We start from the raw sequence: 18,257 nt of genomic DNA on the forward strand, positions 1-18,257 counted from the left end.
ATCGCTAGGGATGTAAACACTATTTTCAAAATAAGGTCAACATTCCAACCATTGGTCTGTCTGAAAGGATGGAGTGAAAACTGTTTAACAAAGTTCAGTCCTAGGGTAAGGGAAGACCACTCACATATTTAGCAAGTCCTATTCTCTCCCAAGTTCTGTGCTGGACACTTTGTAAATATCATCTCTTTCAAATTTCATCCTCATCACGTTATTTCAAGCTATTATTATTCCCATTTTAAAGATAAGGAAACTGAAGCTTGGCCTGAACTTCTGAACTTAACATGCCAGAATCTAAAATCTGTACATTTCATTCTGTAGTTTAAACCATACTCTACTCTCCAGTCTATGAGATGCTTAATTATTGCATCAGTGACTCAAATATGGTACATGAATAATTAAAGAAGCCTACAGGAGGGGAATGATATCCAAAAAATGAGAATACGGACAGCATCATGTTACACCTTGAACTTCTCCCAAGTACTCTAAACAATTATTACAATACATGCAAGATAAAGATTTATTGAATACTTAGACGTATAAGAATATTGGTAAATGAAGAACTTGTGATAGTGATAAAACATAAAATTTGTGAGGACAAAGAAAAGAAAAGATGTTTACTTAAAAGAAGACAGATGTTATAAATAAAATATGGGCAAATACAGATGAAAAACCAGAATAGTGAAAAGTAAATGTTCTGTGAATTAGATTCCAAGCAAAGAAGTGTCCAAGTAAAATTTTATAAGCAAGAAAGAACAATTACATTAAAAAACAGATATCAGAGATACTGAAATAATGAGATAATGACTTTTATATTGGCCTGAACCTTCCTAGCTTAGTGTGTGTCTAGCTTTTCATTCAAACTATGAAAGATTCATAGGAACTTGAAGTATGCTTACATAGGAATCAGAAACATTTAAACATGAAAGAATTCCACCACAGAAACGTTTACCTGTAAGGTAATTTTCTTAAAGATTGTTTAGGTTACACTTAATCATAACAGCTAACAAAGGTGTGAGCAATAGTGATAACAAAACATATCTTTTAGTTGAATAACATAAGAAAAAAGTACTTTCCACTGTGGGATCTGCATTTGATAAAATGGAACACTTCAGATGGGAGTTGATTCATTATTTAATTCAGCCATCAAGAAAGGTTGTGGAGTCATCATCAATTCAACTCTTAAAAAAAAAAGATAAATCCTGATCCATCCATCTTAAATGACGTCAGCTCCATGCCTCAAATTCTTTAGATAATTTCCCCGTCCTTTGATTCTGTTCTCTTTTTAGAGAAAACCATCTCTTTTAGGTTGATGTCAGAACTGAGGTGGAGAACCTTAAAATTAGAAGACCTTGAAATCCAAATCTGTTTCAGTACCTCATATCTTAATCAATAATTTGTGGCTCAACTCAGTATAACAAAACTTTTCTCTTTATTTCATCAGATGTACTACTGGGCATTAGAAACTCTAAGAAGAATTTTAAAAAGTTCTGCTTCAAGACTCAACAACTGCAAAGCCACAATAGTACATCACTGGCATTTTATGTATATGATATGATTTAATTCTCTAAGAGTTGTTAAAATTATTTTCTATTTTTTACAAATGAGGATATAGGCAAAGAGAGAACAATTTATTTTTTTTGCCAAAATTCCAATTTTTTTGCCAAACATCTCCCAGCTAGTGAGTATTAAATCCAGAATTGAACCTAAACCCATGGAATCTAAAGCCTATTTTTTTTTAATTTTTAATTTTTGTGGGCATACAGTAGGTGTATATATTCATGGGGCATATGAGATATTTTAAGACAGGAAAACAATGTGTAATAATCATATCAGGGTAAATGGGGTAACCATCAGTAAAGCCCGTTTTCTAATATGTTTGGAAACTATTACTAAAAGTTGCACAATTTTCTCTCCTGACTACAGTTGGAAAATGCCAATACTGTTTCATTACTAACAAAACTTGCGGTAGTAACATCGAAGTAATTGCTGTTTATGCAATAGCCAAAACACAAAATACCCCGTACTTTCTCCCAAATCTCCTGATCAAAGGAAATTAATGAATATTCTACCGTGAAAAGTAAATAAATGGATATTATTTTGTTACGAATCAACTTCAGTTCAGGGAGTTTTATAATAGTAAAACCCTTTTTTTGGCTAAATATGTATGGAGAAAAAATTATTACTCATTTTATAATAGACAAAGAAGCAATTTTTTTGTAGGCATACCTGCTTAGAGTCATGTATTTTCTCTTCAAAGTTTTGTCATAACCACATGTGCCCAGAAAAGAGTATAAAGTTTTTTTTACCAATATCAAATAAATAAAAACAACATTAAATTAAATACATTGATAAATTTAAATGAAAATGGAAAATTCTTCACTTTGAATGACAGCATAATTCTTCACCTTGTTCACTTTCTCTCCCTCTCTTTTTTTAGCCACAAATACAACTTTATTTGTTGAAAAGCTTCCTGAAAAAGGTAGCACTGGGTGTAGAGCCTGTGTTTGGCATTTTATCCCCTAAAATTTGCTTGCTTACTCCCAAGTCACTGGAAAAGCTATGGGCCCCAGACATAAACAAAGATAAAAACCCACTCCCCACAAATTTTCCCCATTGTAAGAGTAAGGCAGAATGTACCTTTCTGCAAGCAGGCATATCTAAAAAACCATCTAATTTAATTTTAAATGTAAAAACGCTTCTAAATTAACATATACATACTTAATTCTATGAATAAAGAACTATGGCTGGGCACAGTGGCTCATGCCTGTAGTCCCAGCACTGTGGTAGGCCAAGGCAGGCGGATCATGAGGTCAGGAGATCGAGACCATCCTGGCTAACATGGTGAAACCCCATCTCTACTAAAAATACAAAAAATTATCTGGGCATGGTGGCACACGCCTGTAGTCCCAGCTACTTGGGAGGCTGAGGCAGGAGAATCGCTTGAACCTGGGAGGTGGAGGTTGCGGTGAGCCAAGATCATGCCACTGCACTCCAGCCTGGGCGACAGAGTGAGATTCTGTCTCAAAAAAAAAAAGAACTATAAGAGGCTGGGCGCAGTGGCTCATGCCTGTAATTCCCTTGGGAGGCTGAATCGGGCAGATCATTTGAGCTCAGGAGTTTGAGACTAGCTTGGGCCACATGGTGAGACCCAGTATCTACAAAAAATATAAAAATTAGCTAGTTGTGGTGGTCCATGCCTGAAGTCCCAGCTACTTGCAGGGCTGAGGTGGGAGGATCACTTGAGGCTGGGAGGTAGAAGCTGCAGTGAGCCGAGATCATGCCACTGCACCCCAGACTGGGCAACAGAGTGAGACCCTGTCTCAAAAATAATAATAATAATAATAACTATAAGATATAAAAGTTCACTCACTGTTTTTAAGTTAAAGGTAACCTCCATGACAAAACCAAGATGTTCCAAAAATCTTTTTCCTATTTTTTTTTTTTTATTATTAAATCAAGGGAATCCTTCCCCACATTGAGAAGAAGCATCATGCCACAAGGTGAAAATGCCAGAAGGCTACATTTTCCTTTAAACTCTTAAAATGTGGTAATAAGGTACTTTAAAAATAATACATTTTTGATCTAAAATCTTGTATAGCATTATGTTATAGAATACAGAATACAAACATTTGTGTGTATGATGAATAACATTAGAAATGACATCATAATAATCAGATATACTCTATCTTCATTTTTGTTTGCATTATATTTTCCAGCTGCTGGTTTCAGAAAATTACTGCTGGAGTTCCTCTCTTCTTCACGTACAGCAGAGAGCAATTTGCAGAGTCATGCAAGGGTGAAAATGTGATTGAAATATAGGGATCGTTCTTAATGAAAAATGTTACTGCTTTGGAAATTATGGCTAAAACTATTTCAGAACTCACTTATATTCTTAAGCCTTATGATATAATAGTCTCCATTTAAAAATATACTATCAATTGTAAATTACTTGGCACCAAATGTAAAGACTTTTTTCTGCAGAGTTCTTTTCTCTGTTACATATTTACATACATTTATATTTGTGTGGTGGAGTATTTTGATCAGTTTTTGTTTTTCTTTAAATGATAAAATGTTAAGCTCTTTAAAATCAAGTGTAATTTTACTCATCAAAATGAAAATGTTACCCAAACCTTAGATCAAAAGGGGGCATCTTTTGATATTTTCTAAACTTCTAAATATGTATTGAGGTTCAACCTATGACTTAAAACATGACTAAACTGAAAATGATCACTCTTTGAAGTACTATTGTTTCTTGTTTCTAAGCTTTAATATTGTGCCCAATTTAAATTTGGATGTAGCTTAAAAATCCTTTGTTCAAAGAAGCAAGTAGAATTGACTAATTTTACATGAAGATGAAAGAAAAAAATGAAGGAAACTTCAAGCCATGGTAGCACTTTGGTTTTTATAGTTTATGTAACAAAAATCTAAAAAGTATTTTTAAAATAATAATCTATATTTAAATGCTCTTATAATAACCAGAACACACAAAAACATTTTTTGCAAGCTAATTAATGTTCAGGAAAAAAAGAAAAATGTGTATTTCTAACAGTAGTAAAGATGGTTGAATTTTAAATATTCTCTCCTACCTGGGCCATCCCAGTCATCTGTCTCAACTCCAGATTGCCCCGGTTTCTCTGACTGTGTGTCCCCATCTGATTCTGCTGTCTCCTGGATTCCTTCATCATCACCTGGAAAACACCGACACAAGGAGAGAAAGAAAATGAGCAAAGCCCTCTCTTTCACATTCACATCCTCATTAAGGGCTGTCCTTATCATATATCTAATTACAGGTTTGCTATACATATTGTCATTATACTAATAAACGTTCATGATTATTTTGATATCTATTGTGGCTTCACAATAAAGACAATCAGTATTTGTTATCAATAAATGAATGAAGTTAAGTACTATAAGCAATAAAAAACATTTCCATGTAAAATTTCCTTTGGAGTTCTTAATATATATAAGAAGAAAATGAAATTGCAGTTTATTTTTTTTCTAATACTTTTGATATAGAAAAACTTAACTCATTTATTTCCAAATTGTAACTTTTCTAAAGATAAGATGCAGATAAATAAAGATCGTAGAATAAGACATATCTATGGTTTTGGTTGAATTTAGATTACTTTGAAGAACATTTTTATTTTTCCCCAGCTTTATGCTTGCTAAGACTGGGTCTTATTTGTTTTAAAAATATAGTATAAAAGGCCATAATTAAATGATTAGCCAGTGACTCAACTCCTCACAATAAAGGAAACTATAAAGCTATACTTTTGCTTGAATAAATACACTAGTTTCTATAATTGTATGCCATCATTTTCACATTAAAAAGGCAGTAACATTCTGAGCAAAAATAAAGTTATGGCAAAGGAGAAACCTTAAGGATACAACCATATTTTAAAAGTAAAAAGTCTAATTAATGAGTACCTTCATTTTAAGTGATAATGTAGCAAAGTATGTGCTGCTTTTAAGGAAAAGTAATCCACTTTAACACAATGTATACTTTAAAATATTAACTAATATGTTGCCATAAATGATAATAAAATAAAAACAAAATAACAAGAAAATATGAAGACAGAAAAAAAAATATTAAAATCACAGCAACTATGCCTTGAATTTAATAATGCCAAGTTTTTTTGTTTTGTTTTTGTTTTTTTGTTTGCTTGTTTTTGAGAAGGAGTCGCACTCGCTGTCACCAGGCTTGCGTGCAGTGGTGCAATTTCAGCTCACTGCAACCTCCACCTCCCAGGTTCAAGCGATTCTCCTGCCTCAGCCTCCCAAGTAGCTGGGATTACAGGTGCCCGCCACCACACCTGGCTAATTTTTGTATTTTTAGTAGAGACAGGGTTTCACCATGTTGGCCAAGCTGATCTTGAACTCCTGACCTCAAGTGATCCACCTGCCTCAGCCTCTCAAAGTGCTGGGATTACAGGTGTGAGTCACCGCACCCAGTGAATAATGCCAAGATTTTAAAATTAAATTGCTTGCCTATCTGGCTTTCTCTGAAGTATCCAATAACTATTTTCCATATAGGTGCCCAACTCTGTAATACTACTTAAATCTTCGTATGATTATACAAAAAAAAAAAAAAATACATTGACCTTCTAAAAACTTTCAAAGTAACTTAGAAAAAACAGAATTTTCCGGAAATCATGATTATGATAAATGACACAATGTGATGTTAATATGAGTTTTGAAGTTAAAATTCCATACATTTTATTTTCATTTCTATGTGTAGTTTCATAAAATAAATTTAAAAACTGGAATAAAGGTAAGGAGAAGGAATGTAGAAACCCAGGGTCAGCTCTGTTGAACTCAGTTTACTTAACAGAGTGCATGGATTCTGGTGGATATTAAAGAATAAAATACATAAACCACACCACTGAATCTCATGTCTGAAATTGAAAGATTTTTGAAAATTGATTTATCTTTTCCTTTCAGAACTATCAGAACGAATACCAATGAAATTCCCTCCATAATATATTTATTGAGCATCTACTATGTTTAAGAAACTGTGGTAGGAGCAGTATCATATTTACAGAAAAAGACAGTCCCTTTTTGAAAATATAAACACAATTAAGGAGAGTAAGTTGACAAATGAAAATGCAAGGTAAGGTCCAAGTTTTTAAAACAATATTTTAAAACGTTTTTAAAACAAATAAGATCAAGTCTTAGCAAGCATAAAGGCACAAAGGCTCAGGAACAAAAAAGGGTTTATCATCTGTGCCCCTTTTTGCAGGTTACATAGATGCTAGCCCTGAACTAACCAAGTTCCCTTCTGCCTGACTGTACCTGCTCTGGCCCTTCTCTACCGAGACTCCTCCTGCTTCTCTCAATCCAGAAGCTATGGGATGAAAGCTTCTCTCAATCCAGGAACCATGGGATGAAAGCCTGGTGAGCAGAAGGTTTATGGTATCCATTTGGATTGGTCAGATCCCAGGCCTTATCAGTAGTCTTTGAATATCACCCCTGCCTACATGTAAGTAGTGAACTAATGTCATGTAATTAGCAGACTGGCATAACTAGAATCACAACCTTAGTCTTGGTGGAGAACCCTAATGTCTCCTGGCATTCTCTGCTTGCCCCTTCTTGCTGGCCCCAATCCACTCTCTTCCTTCTAGGCCCTGCTTTGTGACCCAGGGATCCTGAACTCTACTATAGACTCCAACACTGGAGCTCCCTTGGCCTCTGATTTCTGAATTCAGCCACCAGAGGCACTGACAGCATAGCAGAGGATCAGAGGTAGGAGGGGAGAAAGGTCAGGTATTCATTCCTTATTCCCTTCCTTCTTGATGGTCTTCAGTTGCCAGCAGTGACTGTATCGCAGAATTAGAGCTCCTGTTCTATGGTGCCCTCCTGCACCTGCATCAGCATCTTCTCTCGTGTCTTTTGAGACCAGAAGTGCTAAGCTTCTGACTACGGTGAACACTTAGATGCTTCCCAATCCTGGTTTGTTTCCCTAGTCCTGCCCACACCTTGTATACTATCCCTTCACCAAAATCCCTTTAGTTAAACCCAGTGACCACATCATCAGTTTCCTGATGGACTCTTACTAATACACTCCATTTCCTCCCAACTTCTTATGCTACTTTAATGATCTGGGGCCAGTCACCATGTATGCAATATTTTGAGTGACACTTTCTTTAAATTGACTCACTTTTTAATAACTTATTTCATAAATTTAAAAAATATATATTTTAAAAACAAACAACATATATGAAAATCAAAAAGTTTATCATTACTACAAAGGGAAAATCAGTATCACATGCCAAAAGTAGAAAGTAATCACAAAAATAGATTTAACAAAAATACGGATAATACTATTAAATGCTAGCTACCATGTCTATTTAGACTCTGAGTTTCTAACTCATTGCTTTGTATTAGAAAGAGTAGCAAGTACTAGAGGAGTATTTAAGTGATAAATGGTAATATGAAATTGAGACATTCTCACTGATATACAAAGAATATAAGAAACTTAACTTTTTTACCAATGATTCAAGGCTATTTAATAAAATATCAGTGTACCATCTTAATCTTCTTGAGTGCCACTAGGGATACCTGACCCAATTTGGAGAAATGTTGACCTTTCTAACACTTAATTTTTCATGGAGGCTAGAATCCACACAACTATTTACCACTTAGATGAGTGACCTTTTGATTACATTTCCACAGACTGAATGGAGTTTCACTCTGGGAGCTAATTCAGGGATGTATACAAAAGGAGTCATGCTCCCCAATGATAAAGAATAGAGAATATACCCTAAAGTTTTTAAATAGCATCCACCCCTTCCAAGCACTTTTCTCATTCCTTATGAGTCTTGAAACACAGGAATTTTAGAACCAGAGGGGACTTTGGAAATCATGTAGCCCAAATTAGATCAACTTACTATTCAGGAAATTGATGCACAGATAGGGTCAATACCTTATCCATGGCCTTACAGCTACCGTATTAGTTTCTGCATAAGGAACTTCCCCAAATCTCATGTTCCAGCAATAAGTGCTTCCCATACATCACAGGGGTGGCATACTGAAGCAGTTTTATGTAAATCTCCTTTCCCCAACAAGCAGGATAGTAGGGCTATGGCATCATAAAGGTCACCAAGAACAGCAGTTTGTACAAGTTTAGAAATTAAATTTGAGTCTCCTAATTGTTAGTCTGGCATTCTTTCCAAAACATCCTTTCTCTTTACATCTCTCCTCCAGTTGAGAACCGTGAACACCTGAATAATAATCCCAGAGCAACCCATTAACAAGCAACCATGAAGCCACACTGTTAAAAATTATATAGCCTAGGGCCCAGATCACAGAGAATAAAATCTAAGCAGAACCACTTAGAGAAGTTATTTTATATTCAGGTATTAACTGTATTGTCCTTAGATTCACACAAAGGAGTAAGCCTTCCTGCATCTTACTTTTACATTTTAGTTGTTGGAAACCTATGGTGCCATGCAAAATTCAACCAATCATGAACATTACTCACACACACTTTTGAAAATACAATGAGAAATATGAAAAAGAAAAACAAACAGTACTTTCTGTTGAGGACTATATAATCTAGTTGGGGAAATAGGCAATATGCATGAGAGCAGTAGTCACTGATAAAAACCTACAATTAAGATAGTTCATGAATAATTCCAAGTGGTAAGACATAAAGTACAGAAATTCAGAGATCAGAAGCATAGAAAGAGACTGACCATGAAGAAGTCATATAATGAATTCTGGAGTTCCACCCTCATGTTGACTGCAATGAGATGCACTGGAGGTATTTCAGTGGGGGGACTGATATGACCCTGTGATACAAATACAGTAACCAACCTATATTGACTAAGTTCCTATGAGCGCACCTTGTCAGACTTTGGGTCTTTTGAGTTCTCCCTTACTCATCCGTAACAACACTAATATCTCAAACATTCTCTCTCCTATTTTTTGTGAGACTATGGGTAAGTCTACCCCAAAATACTTTATTAGGCAAATTACATATTTTTGGAAGAAAAAACAATGAGAAAAAATAGAAAGGAGTATGTCTGGAAGAATACATTGCTGATTAATCAGAGTTACCACAAAAATTAGAACTTAAAGAAAATGATCCAGTTGAACTGATAAACGTTCACCTCTGTTACACAGAAGTGATACAAAGTGTTCTTTATTAGTTCATTAAAACACAGCTTTTTGAGGGCCAGGCACTGTGCTGGGCACTGAGAATATAAAACAAAGGACTTCTCTCAAACATCACATATAGACCAATGTATGATATAGACAGATCAATAGGGAATTGCAAGCCGGTGTGATAAGTGCTTTGAGGGGAGAAGTTCATGATGGGACAGGAGCATACAGCATGACAACAAACCCAGACTTGATGCCACAGAAGTTTCTTGGAGGAAGAAACCAATAAATATCTGAAAATTTGAAGATGTGAAACTGAATTTTGTAGGTTTAATATCCTGAGGCTACATGACTAGAAACAACTTTTTCTTTTTCTTTTTTTTTGCTGGGGGAGACAGAGTCTCACTCTGCCACCCAGGCTGGAGTACAGTGGCACAATCTAGGCTCACTGCAACCTCCGCTCTCTGGGTTCAAGTGATTGTCCTGCCTCAGCCTCCTGAGTAGCTGGGATTACAGGTGCACACCACCATGCCCGTCTAATTTTTGTATTTTTAGAGACGGGGTTTCACTATGTTAGCCAGGCTGGTCACAAACTCCTGACCTCTGGTGATCCACTTGCCTGGGCCTCTCAAAGTGTTGGGATTACAGGCGTGAGCCACCACTCGCAGCCAGAAACAATTTTTAAGATTAAAAATGGTAGCTACCTTCCCAAAGAATTCCATAGGAGAAAGATTATGGTAATTAAGTTATTGTGCAGGAAACATGGCAGCTTGAAGGTGGTGAAACCAGATAGTTCAATGATGTAAGAGTATAATCCAGAAGACGTTTTAAGATACTAAAGAAATAGTTTGAAAAATACTTCAACTGTCTAATGGCTGACTGAGTGAAGTCCTTTCCTTCGTGCATATATTCCAAATTTACCCCTGATCATTCTCATCCAATATCTGATAGAAAAAGAAAATGGCAAGATGAAAATATTGTAATTCAACCTATTCAGGGGTTGATTGAACTAGTAGTTTCATATGATTAAAAAACTTTCATTAAATGTCACTTAACTGCCAGATCAGAACTGTAGAGCTTAGATTTCAACTTGGTAGTAATACTCAATAATGATAACCTAGATTCATTGAATGATTTGCTCTAATTTTTTTCATGCATTACAAATAATTAGATATTGAAAATAAGTATTGCAGAGTATTTAAAGAAGCACTACAAAAGTAGTTAAGTATACACATTTAACAGCTCAAAATAAATTACAGTTTGTACCTCTTTTAAGCTACTTATAAAACTAGGTAAAGTGTATGCAATATATATCACATTAATAAAAAAAATTTGGAGAGGAAAGAATAATTTAAACTTTCTAATTATTTAATCATATTTTTTAAAGGAAGAATGCAAATTAAAAAAGAAAGATGACTAAAACAAAAGAATCTCATATGAAATGATAAATTTGGATGTGGAAAACAGAATGGATCAGAATTTAATTTATATTCATTTCAATATCTGCTATATGCAAAATACTGAAATCATAAAGATGAATAAGGTATAGATCATGTCATCAAGATCAGATTCTATATTAAATCTAAACATATCATCTCTCAAGCACTACTCAGCACTAGGTATATCGCTAAATGCTTTATAAACACCACATCAACAGCTCTGCCATGTATTCATATTCCTATAGTTCAGAAAAATAAACCAAAGGGGAGAGATGTGGAAAGATGCCCAGGCACACTGCTAGTAAGTGGCAGAACCAGGATTTGATGCCAAGTTAGTCTGACTCCAAAGACCATGCCCCTAACTTATTAGGACATTACCGTCAAAGTCAACTACATGGCAAGCAACAGAGATTGCAGGATGTGATCTGACAGCTGCTTTCTCCTTATCATGTTTAAGCCCCATTTCTTCATTATGCTTGCATAATTTTTTTTTTCCCCCCGAGACTGAGTTTCGCACTTGTTGCCCAGGCTGGAGTGCAATGGCTCAATCTCGGCCCACCGCAACCTCCGCCTCACGGATTCAAGTGATTCTCCTGCCTCAGCCTTCCCAAGTAGCTGGGACCACAGGCATGCACCAATATGCCCGGTCAATTTTGTATTTTTAGTAGAGACGGGATTTCTCCATGTTGGTCAGGCTGGTCTCAAACTCCCAACCTCACGTGACCCACCTGCTTCGGCCTCCCAAAGTGCTGGGATTACAGGCGTGAGCCACCGTGCCCAGCCGCTTGCATATTAAAATAAAATGTTTTACCGATTTGATTTTATAAGCATTATTTTTTCCCTACGGTTTACTATTTTACTTGGCACTTAGTAAAATCAACTACATACAAATGTTAATCAATTACCGTTGCTCATTGACCAGTTAAAAAATTAGATTTTAGTTTCATTCTTTTTACCATAACTTATGGCAATATCATTACATTTGCTAATTAATTGCTTTCAGCACATTCTTTCTATTTAATAAATAAAATGTCAAAATTTTCCAACTTTTAGATTCTTCATCTTCTAACTTTATGTCAGAAAACTAGTTCTTATTTTTATGGCAATGTTTTGACATAATTCATTTTTTAATGCTTTTTACTAATGAAAAATAACTGATTAAAAATAATTTAATCAAATATGAAATTTCTGAATTACTTTTAAGAAACTATTTTTTTCTCACAAGAGAGACTTGCTTCTTTCCTTCCAATATATTTATTCTCATGAAAAAGTTATAAATATAACTTTATTTTGATATTAACCCAAGCTTCTTCCTGATTTAAATGAAATTGACTTTATTGTTAAACTTTTTTTTTTTTTTTTTACTTCTATCCATTTTTGATTCTATGTTTGAAATCAGTACTCTAGAGTAACTTAGGAAAACTGGAATGAATAATTAATAGCAAGATAATAAGGACAAGCTTGTTAAGATATTGCTTCACGAGCTGTGTTGGTAGGAAGAGGAAAGGAAGACAGAAAAAAAAGATGCCAAGAAGAGAATTACAGAAAGAGCTAGGAACTCATTTGACATCCATTCATTTACTTTCTAGATTTTTTATTCATATACTTTTAAATAGAAATTTCAGTGCATTTTCAGCAAAGCACAAACATATTTAATGGGATAACCACTATATATATCCAGCAACCAATTCATAAAATGATGAAATGGAATAAATGTCAAGCAGTAACAAAATCTATAATATTTCTAAAATTATGGCTATGGAGTTAATGGTTTTCCGTCACAAGATTAAACTCTTTTGTTACTCTTTTAAAAGATATCATACGTATTTTGTGGGCCTTTCCATTTTTCTTAGTCTAGGTTTCAGAATCAATGAGAGTCCTATAGGAGGAAATTGAAGGTGTTATTGAGCAATATAATGCATAGCATAAATGGCTCGGGGAAATGCACTTGAATATAGTCTTTGAAACACATGAAACAGGATCTTTAAATACCATATTAGGTATTGTTGGTAAGGTGGTAAAAGCTTTGGCTCCACTCGCCAGGCAAAAATAATTTAAAAACCACAAACAAACACCTTTTCACTGAAAGTTAAATACTTCTGTAGAAATTAAAGATTTGCCACATTCTGAGACAGTCACTTTTTCAGCACAGAATAGCAGCAGTGTTTGAAAGCAGTCATGCAAGCAAACAGCCCTTCTCAACCTTGCTCTTTTAATCCATGTAGTTCCTATCAATATTAACCTCTTATAGAAATTCTTGTACAATATAACTATTGAACTTTCTTGACTAGGAGTGTTACTGTAGCTGTTAGTCATCCCTATAATGTATTTTGCAATCAGCTAAATCATCAAAGTATTTTTTAACAATGAACAGTTCAGAAGTGACAGATCTACTTTCTTGTTCACAACTGCTTATCAGAGAATAGATATCACATATGTTTTCCAGGTGCTTCCTATAGTTAGGATACCTTCACAGAAGAAGCTCATGAAAGATAAGGTCATAAAAGAGATGAAAAATGTGTGAGCTTCATACACTTATGGTTTTATCATCAGACAAGATAGCTTTGGTTAAAGGACTGTAACAGTCAAAAACAGAAAACTGAAGCTCATACTGAAGGGCGAGGACATTAAAGTTTAAGATTCAGTTTATGTTTGCTTTGCCTAATAGCCTCACAATATTGTCTAGCTTAAAACAATTGTTTGGTTATAGATTATCCAAACAGAAATGTCATGTTAAATTAACTCTATGTTACCAAATTATAGACACGATTCTAATCTCCAGGAACAAAAATAAAAACATGCAGCTGTCCCCTTTATGGCAATACCTAAAAAAAAAAAAAAAAAAAAAAAAAAGCATTTCAACTGTTTGAAAAGAACAGATCCATTATGTCCATTATGTTTTTGGATTCCCATCCTGTTTTCTAACTCAGATCTCCCTTTGACTTACTACTTACATATAATAAAATGTAGAGTTTTGCTATCTTCTGGGTAGTTATATTCAGTATACAATTATTTTTTAAAAAGCATGTGACTTTTTTGTAACCTATTTGGGGCTTTCCTATCTGACAAAATATTATTTTGACAGTAGTTTCAGATTCCTTAATATGAAAGATTAAGCAGATCAAAAGACTAGAACCCACATTTATTTGGCTATACATTTGAGGAATGTAGATGAGGAAACAATCCTGAAACAGTTGATAACAGTGGTCCAGGGCTAACACTGTCATGCTGAGAAGAAACTCAATTTCTTCTTTTTTTTTTTTTTTTTTTTTTGTACAGAGTCTCGCTCTGCCTCCCAGGCTGGAGTGCAGTGGCGCGATCTCAGCTCACTGCAAGCTCCGCCTCCCAGGTTCACGCCATTCTCCTGCCTCTAGCTGGAACTACAGGTGCCCGCCACCACACCCGGCTAATTTTTTGTATTTTTAGTAGAGATGGGGTTTCACCATGTTAGCCACGATGGTCTCGATCTCTGGACCTCGTGATCCATCCGCCTCGGCCTCCCAAAGTGTTGGGATTATAGGCGCGAGCCACCACGCCCAGCCTCAATTTCTATAGTTAATGCATGACTACTGTCATTTGTAGTGTATCATCATAGTTAGTAACGGGAAAATATTGAAAATACTAATGTTTATGTTTACCGACATCATGTAAAAGTCACAATTGAAGTACTGATAACTGAAGAAGAAAGAACAGTGAATTATTGAACACAGTACTGAATATTTATCCCTGCTATCAATATTATCCTCCATATGAAAAGAGTTTTACTCAAAGTTTAAGTTCATTGAAGATTTGATGCATAAGGGAAATTTCCACATGAGATAAAATAAGGCAAGTTTTAATCAGTATTGTCTTTTGATAATTTTATTCCTCATTGTTTCTCTCAACGAGCACATGAAAGGGTGAGATACATAAGCAAGTGTGGGAAAACAAGGCATTCTATTTTTTTTTTTTCTTTTGAAAGAGTCTTGCCAAAGCTGGAGAGCAGCAATGCAATCAGTTCACTGTAACCTTGGACTCTTGGGCCCAAGCAATCCTCCTGCCTCAGCCTCAGGTAGCTAGAACAAGAGGCCCAAGCCACCATGCCCACCTAATTATGTTTATGTTTTGTAGATATGAGTATCTCACTATGTTGCCCAGGCTGGTCTCAAACTCCTGGCCTCAAGTGATCCTCCTGCTGCAGCCTCCCAAAGTGCTGGGATTACAGGCATGAGCTACTGCACCCAGTCCAACATTCTATTTTAAACAATGTTTCTAAAATTTATATTTCAAAGTTTATATTTAAATATTTTTTCTTATTATCCCTTCCTCTACCTTCCCTTCAAAAAGTCTCACTCTAACTAATGTCATTCCCATCAGAAGAAGATTCTAAATACCTACAGCATTTCTTGTTCCAAGAAGAGACACAGTAACACCTTATGGTCTCTAAATGAGGATATTCTGTACTATAACCCAATCATAATTATGTTGTTCTGCCAGTAAAAACCCATTATCTCTTCTGTTTGTCTGCCTCTGTGTTTATTTAAGAATATTATTCGTAAGCAAACACTCATTATCAAAGTGTTCCATTGTATTGTGAAATAGGACTTTAAGTCACACACTCAAAATGCAAAGGCTGGAGAAGCAGCCAATAGAGAATGCATATTCTAGGCCTAACAAAGGCATCGTTCCCTATCTGAATGCCCTTTATATAACACTAGTTCAAACACTCTAATGACGAATGACTCTCAGAACTCACAAATAAGGGCTAACATTTCTTTCTCCTAACAAATCCTGGTTTTTCCTCCCGCTTCATCACTGGAATTATCTTCCTCTTTCATTTTCTCTCTCTACTATGGCTTATGGAAAGCTCAGATTTGCAATTTCATATTTCAGCTTTCAGAATATTTATCTTCCTCTTTATGCTTCATCTCTACTATTTCCTGTCCTTAGCCTTATGATCATTGTCCTTCCTGGTCTCTCCGGTCCAACTCACACCCATCTCTATTGCTCTCCTTGCATGCTCACCAGGCTGGTGTCGCTCACATGCTGTTCCCTCTACCTGAAACCTTATGACTTCTTTTTGCCTAGTTAATGCCTCCCCAACTTCTATTCCAGCTTAAGTGTCACATTCTTTTTTTTTTTTTTTTTTTTTGAGACAGGGTCTTGCTCTATCACCCAGTCTGGACAGTGTTACGGTACTATCACGACTCACTGTGGCTTCAAACTCCCAGGCCCAAGCAACTCTTCTACCTCAGCCTCCCAAGCGCTGGGACCACAGGTATGTACCACCATGCCCCGCCAGGTTTTCTATTTTTTATTCTTTATAGAGATGAGGTCTCCCTATGTTGACAACCTGGTGTCAAACTCCTGGGCTCAAGCAATCCTCCCACCTTGGCCTCCCAAAGTGCTGCAATTACAGGTGTGAGCCACCATGCCTGGCCAAGACATTTTCTCTGACCTTCCTCACTAGATCAAACCACCCTGCACCATTTGCATGATTATTTTATTAATGTCTGCCTCCTCACTATAAGGTAAATTCTACGATATCCAGGACCTTGCCTGTGTTTACTTACCACTGTATCCACAGCATGTCTCACATGTCTGACATAGCAGGTGTTCAATAAATACTTACTGGATAAGCTAACACAGGAATGTTGAATGCACTGACTGCCATTATGCTTTCATTCATTAATTATTCTAATAACCAAGCAAAGCAAATAAAAGCTATGCATTTTACATAAACTGAAAACCCTCCATAGTAACATAATTTAGAGTTGGGCATATGACCACCTGACAACAAAACAGAGGCTTCTCTTTTAGCGTGGACCATACCATAAAAATAAGTTGTGGGCCAGGTGTGGTGGTTCATGCCTGTAATCTCAGCACTTTGGGAAGCCCAGGTGGGCAGGTCACCTGAGGGCAGGAGTTTGACTAACATGATGAAACCCAGTATCTACTAAAAATACAAAAAAAAAAAAAAATTATACAGGCATGGTGGCGGGCACCTGTAGTCCCAGTCACTCAGGAGGCTGAGGCAGGAGAATCGCTTGAACTCGGGAGACAGAGGTTGCACTGAGCCGAGATTGCACCATTGCACTCCAGCCTGAATGACATTGCGAGACTCCATCTCAAAAAAAAGAAAAAAAAGTTGTGGACAACGGGATGCAAGCCAAAGAGTCCTGTGGCCACTTCTGGGAACCTATTGTTACAGCTGCACCTAATCCTAACAGAGTTTCCACATCTCTGGGAAAAAAAAGAATATTCTAGGTCCCATCAGTCTCCTTCTAACTCAGATGCACATCTAGCTTCCAACACCAGAGATAGTCCCAAATTAGTTATCACAAGACGCATTCAGACTATTTTTACTACAAGGTCTTCCAACAGCGTCTCCTCCCTTAGTGCCAGCAACAGGTTCTTGGCTGCTGGTGATAACACCAGAAAAACATAGATAGTACCCACAGCATTTTCCAGAGTTTCAGAAATGTAGACATTCTTTCCCTCTCTCTTCATTTTTTAGCATAGCACTTTCAAAATCAGGCTTTTCATGAGTATCTGTGGTCTCTTTAGGCAAAGGATAACTACCCTGTAATGATAATAGATTTGGAATTCAGGTATCTAATATAAATACAAACTCTTTTTGTGCATCTGTTTGGTTTTCCAACAAATTAGGAAGTTGAAAACAAACTTAACATTCTTGATCCTGGTTGTCTCCTTTGAAGATCACTAATACTTACAGGTACTAAAAGGGGTTGATTCAGGCTTGGTGGAAACCAAAGCTTATACAATTCAGGGGGCCTCCTCAAGAAAAAGAATTCAAAGTCCCACTTACAAAATTAGGTGCAGGGCCTTGTGAGGAATCTGTCCAAATGAGGAGTTCTGAAGTTTAAGCTTCATTAACCTCATAGTAACCACAGTAAAGGTCAGAACTATCTTTCTCAGATAAACGGTACTGCCCCAGTGCTCAGGTGTTCAGAAACCCCTGTCAAAGAAGCCTCAGAATTTTGAAGCAACACTTAATATTTATTTGAATTATCCGAGTTTCAGAATTGTCCCACACTGTTTTGAACTGTCCTAGGTTCATCATTTGATAGAAAAATAATTAAACAATTGTGAAATAAACTAAAAAGGAGAATGAATACATCTAATATATTTGACAACATTAGGTGTGAAAATAAGATGCATACTACATACTTTTTCAAAATGCATTCCTTTTATTAGTAATTTGATATTTTTAGG

At 35.9% G+C, this 18,257-nt stretch overlaps 1 protein-coding gene across 6 annotated transcripts in view; it reads right to left on the bottom strand.

The window, feature by feature from the left end:
* The window catches only part of LOC105476003 (zinc finger protein, FOG family member 2), a 503,988-nt gene that overhangs the window by 372,989 nt on the left and 112,742 nt on the right, over positions 1-18,257 (bottom strand). For all 6 annotated transcript variants that reach the window (XM_024790960.2, XM_024790959.2, XM_024790966.2 and 3 more), the window contains one exon: positions 4,587-4,688. In XM_024790960.2, the coding sequence (XP_024646728.2) occupies positions 4,587-4,688 (102 nt within the window). The remainder of the gene's footprint in view (positions 1-4,586; positions 4,689-18,257) is intronic.

The sequence above is a fragment of the Macaca nemestrina genome, chromosome 8 (genome assembly GCF_043159975.1).
Source record: "Macaca nemestrina isolate mMacNem1 chromosome 8, mMacNem.hap1, whole genome shotgun sequence".
Lineage (NCBI taxonomy): Eukaryota > Metazoa > Chordata > Mammalia > Primates > Cercopithecidae > Macaca > Macaca nemestrina.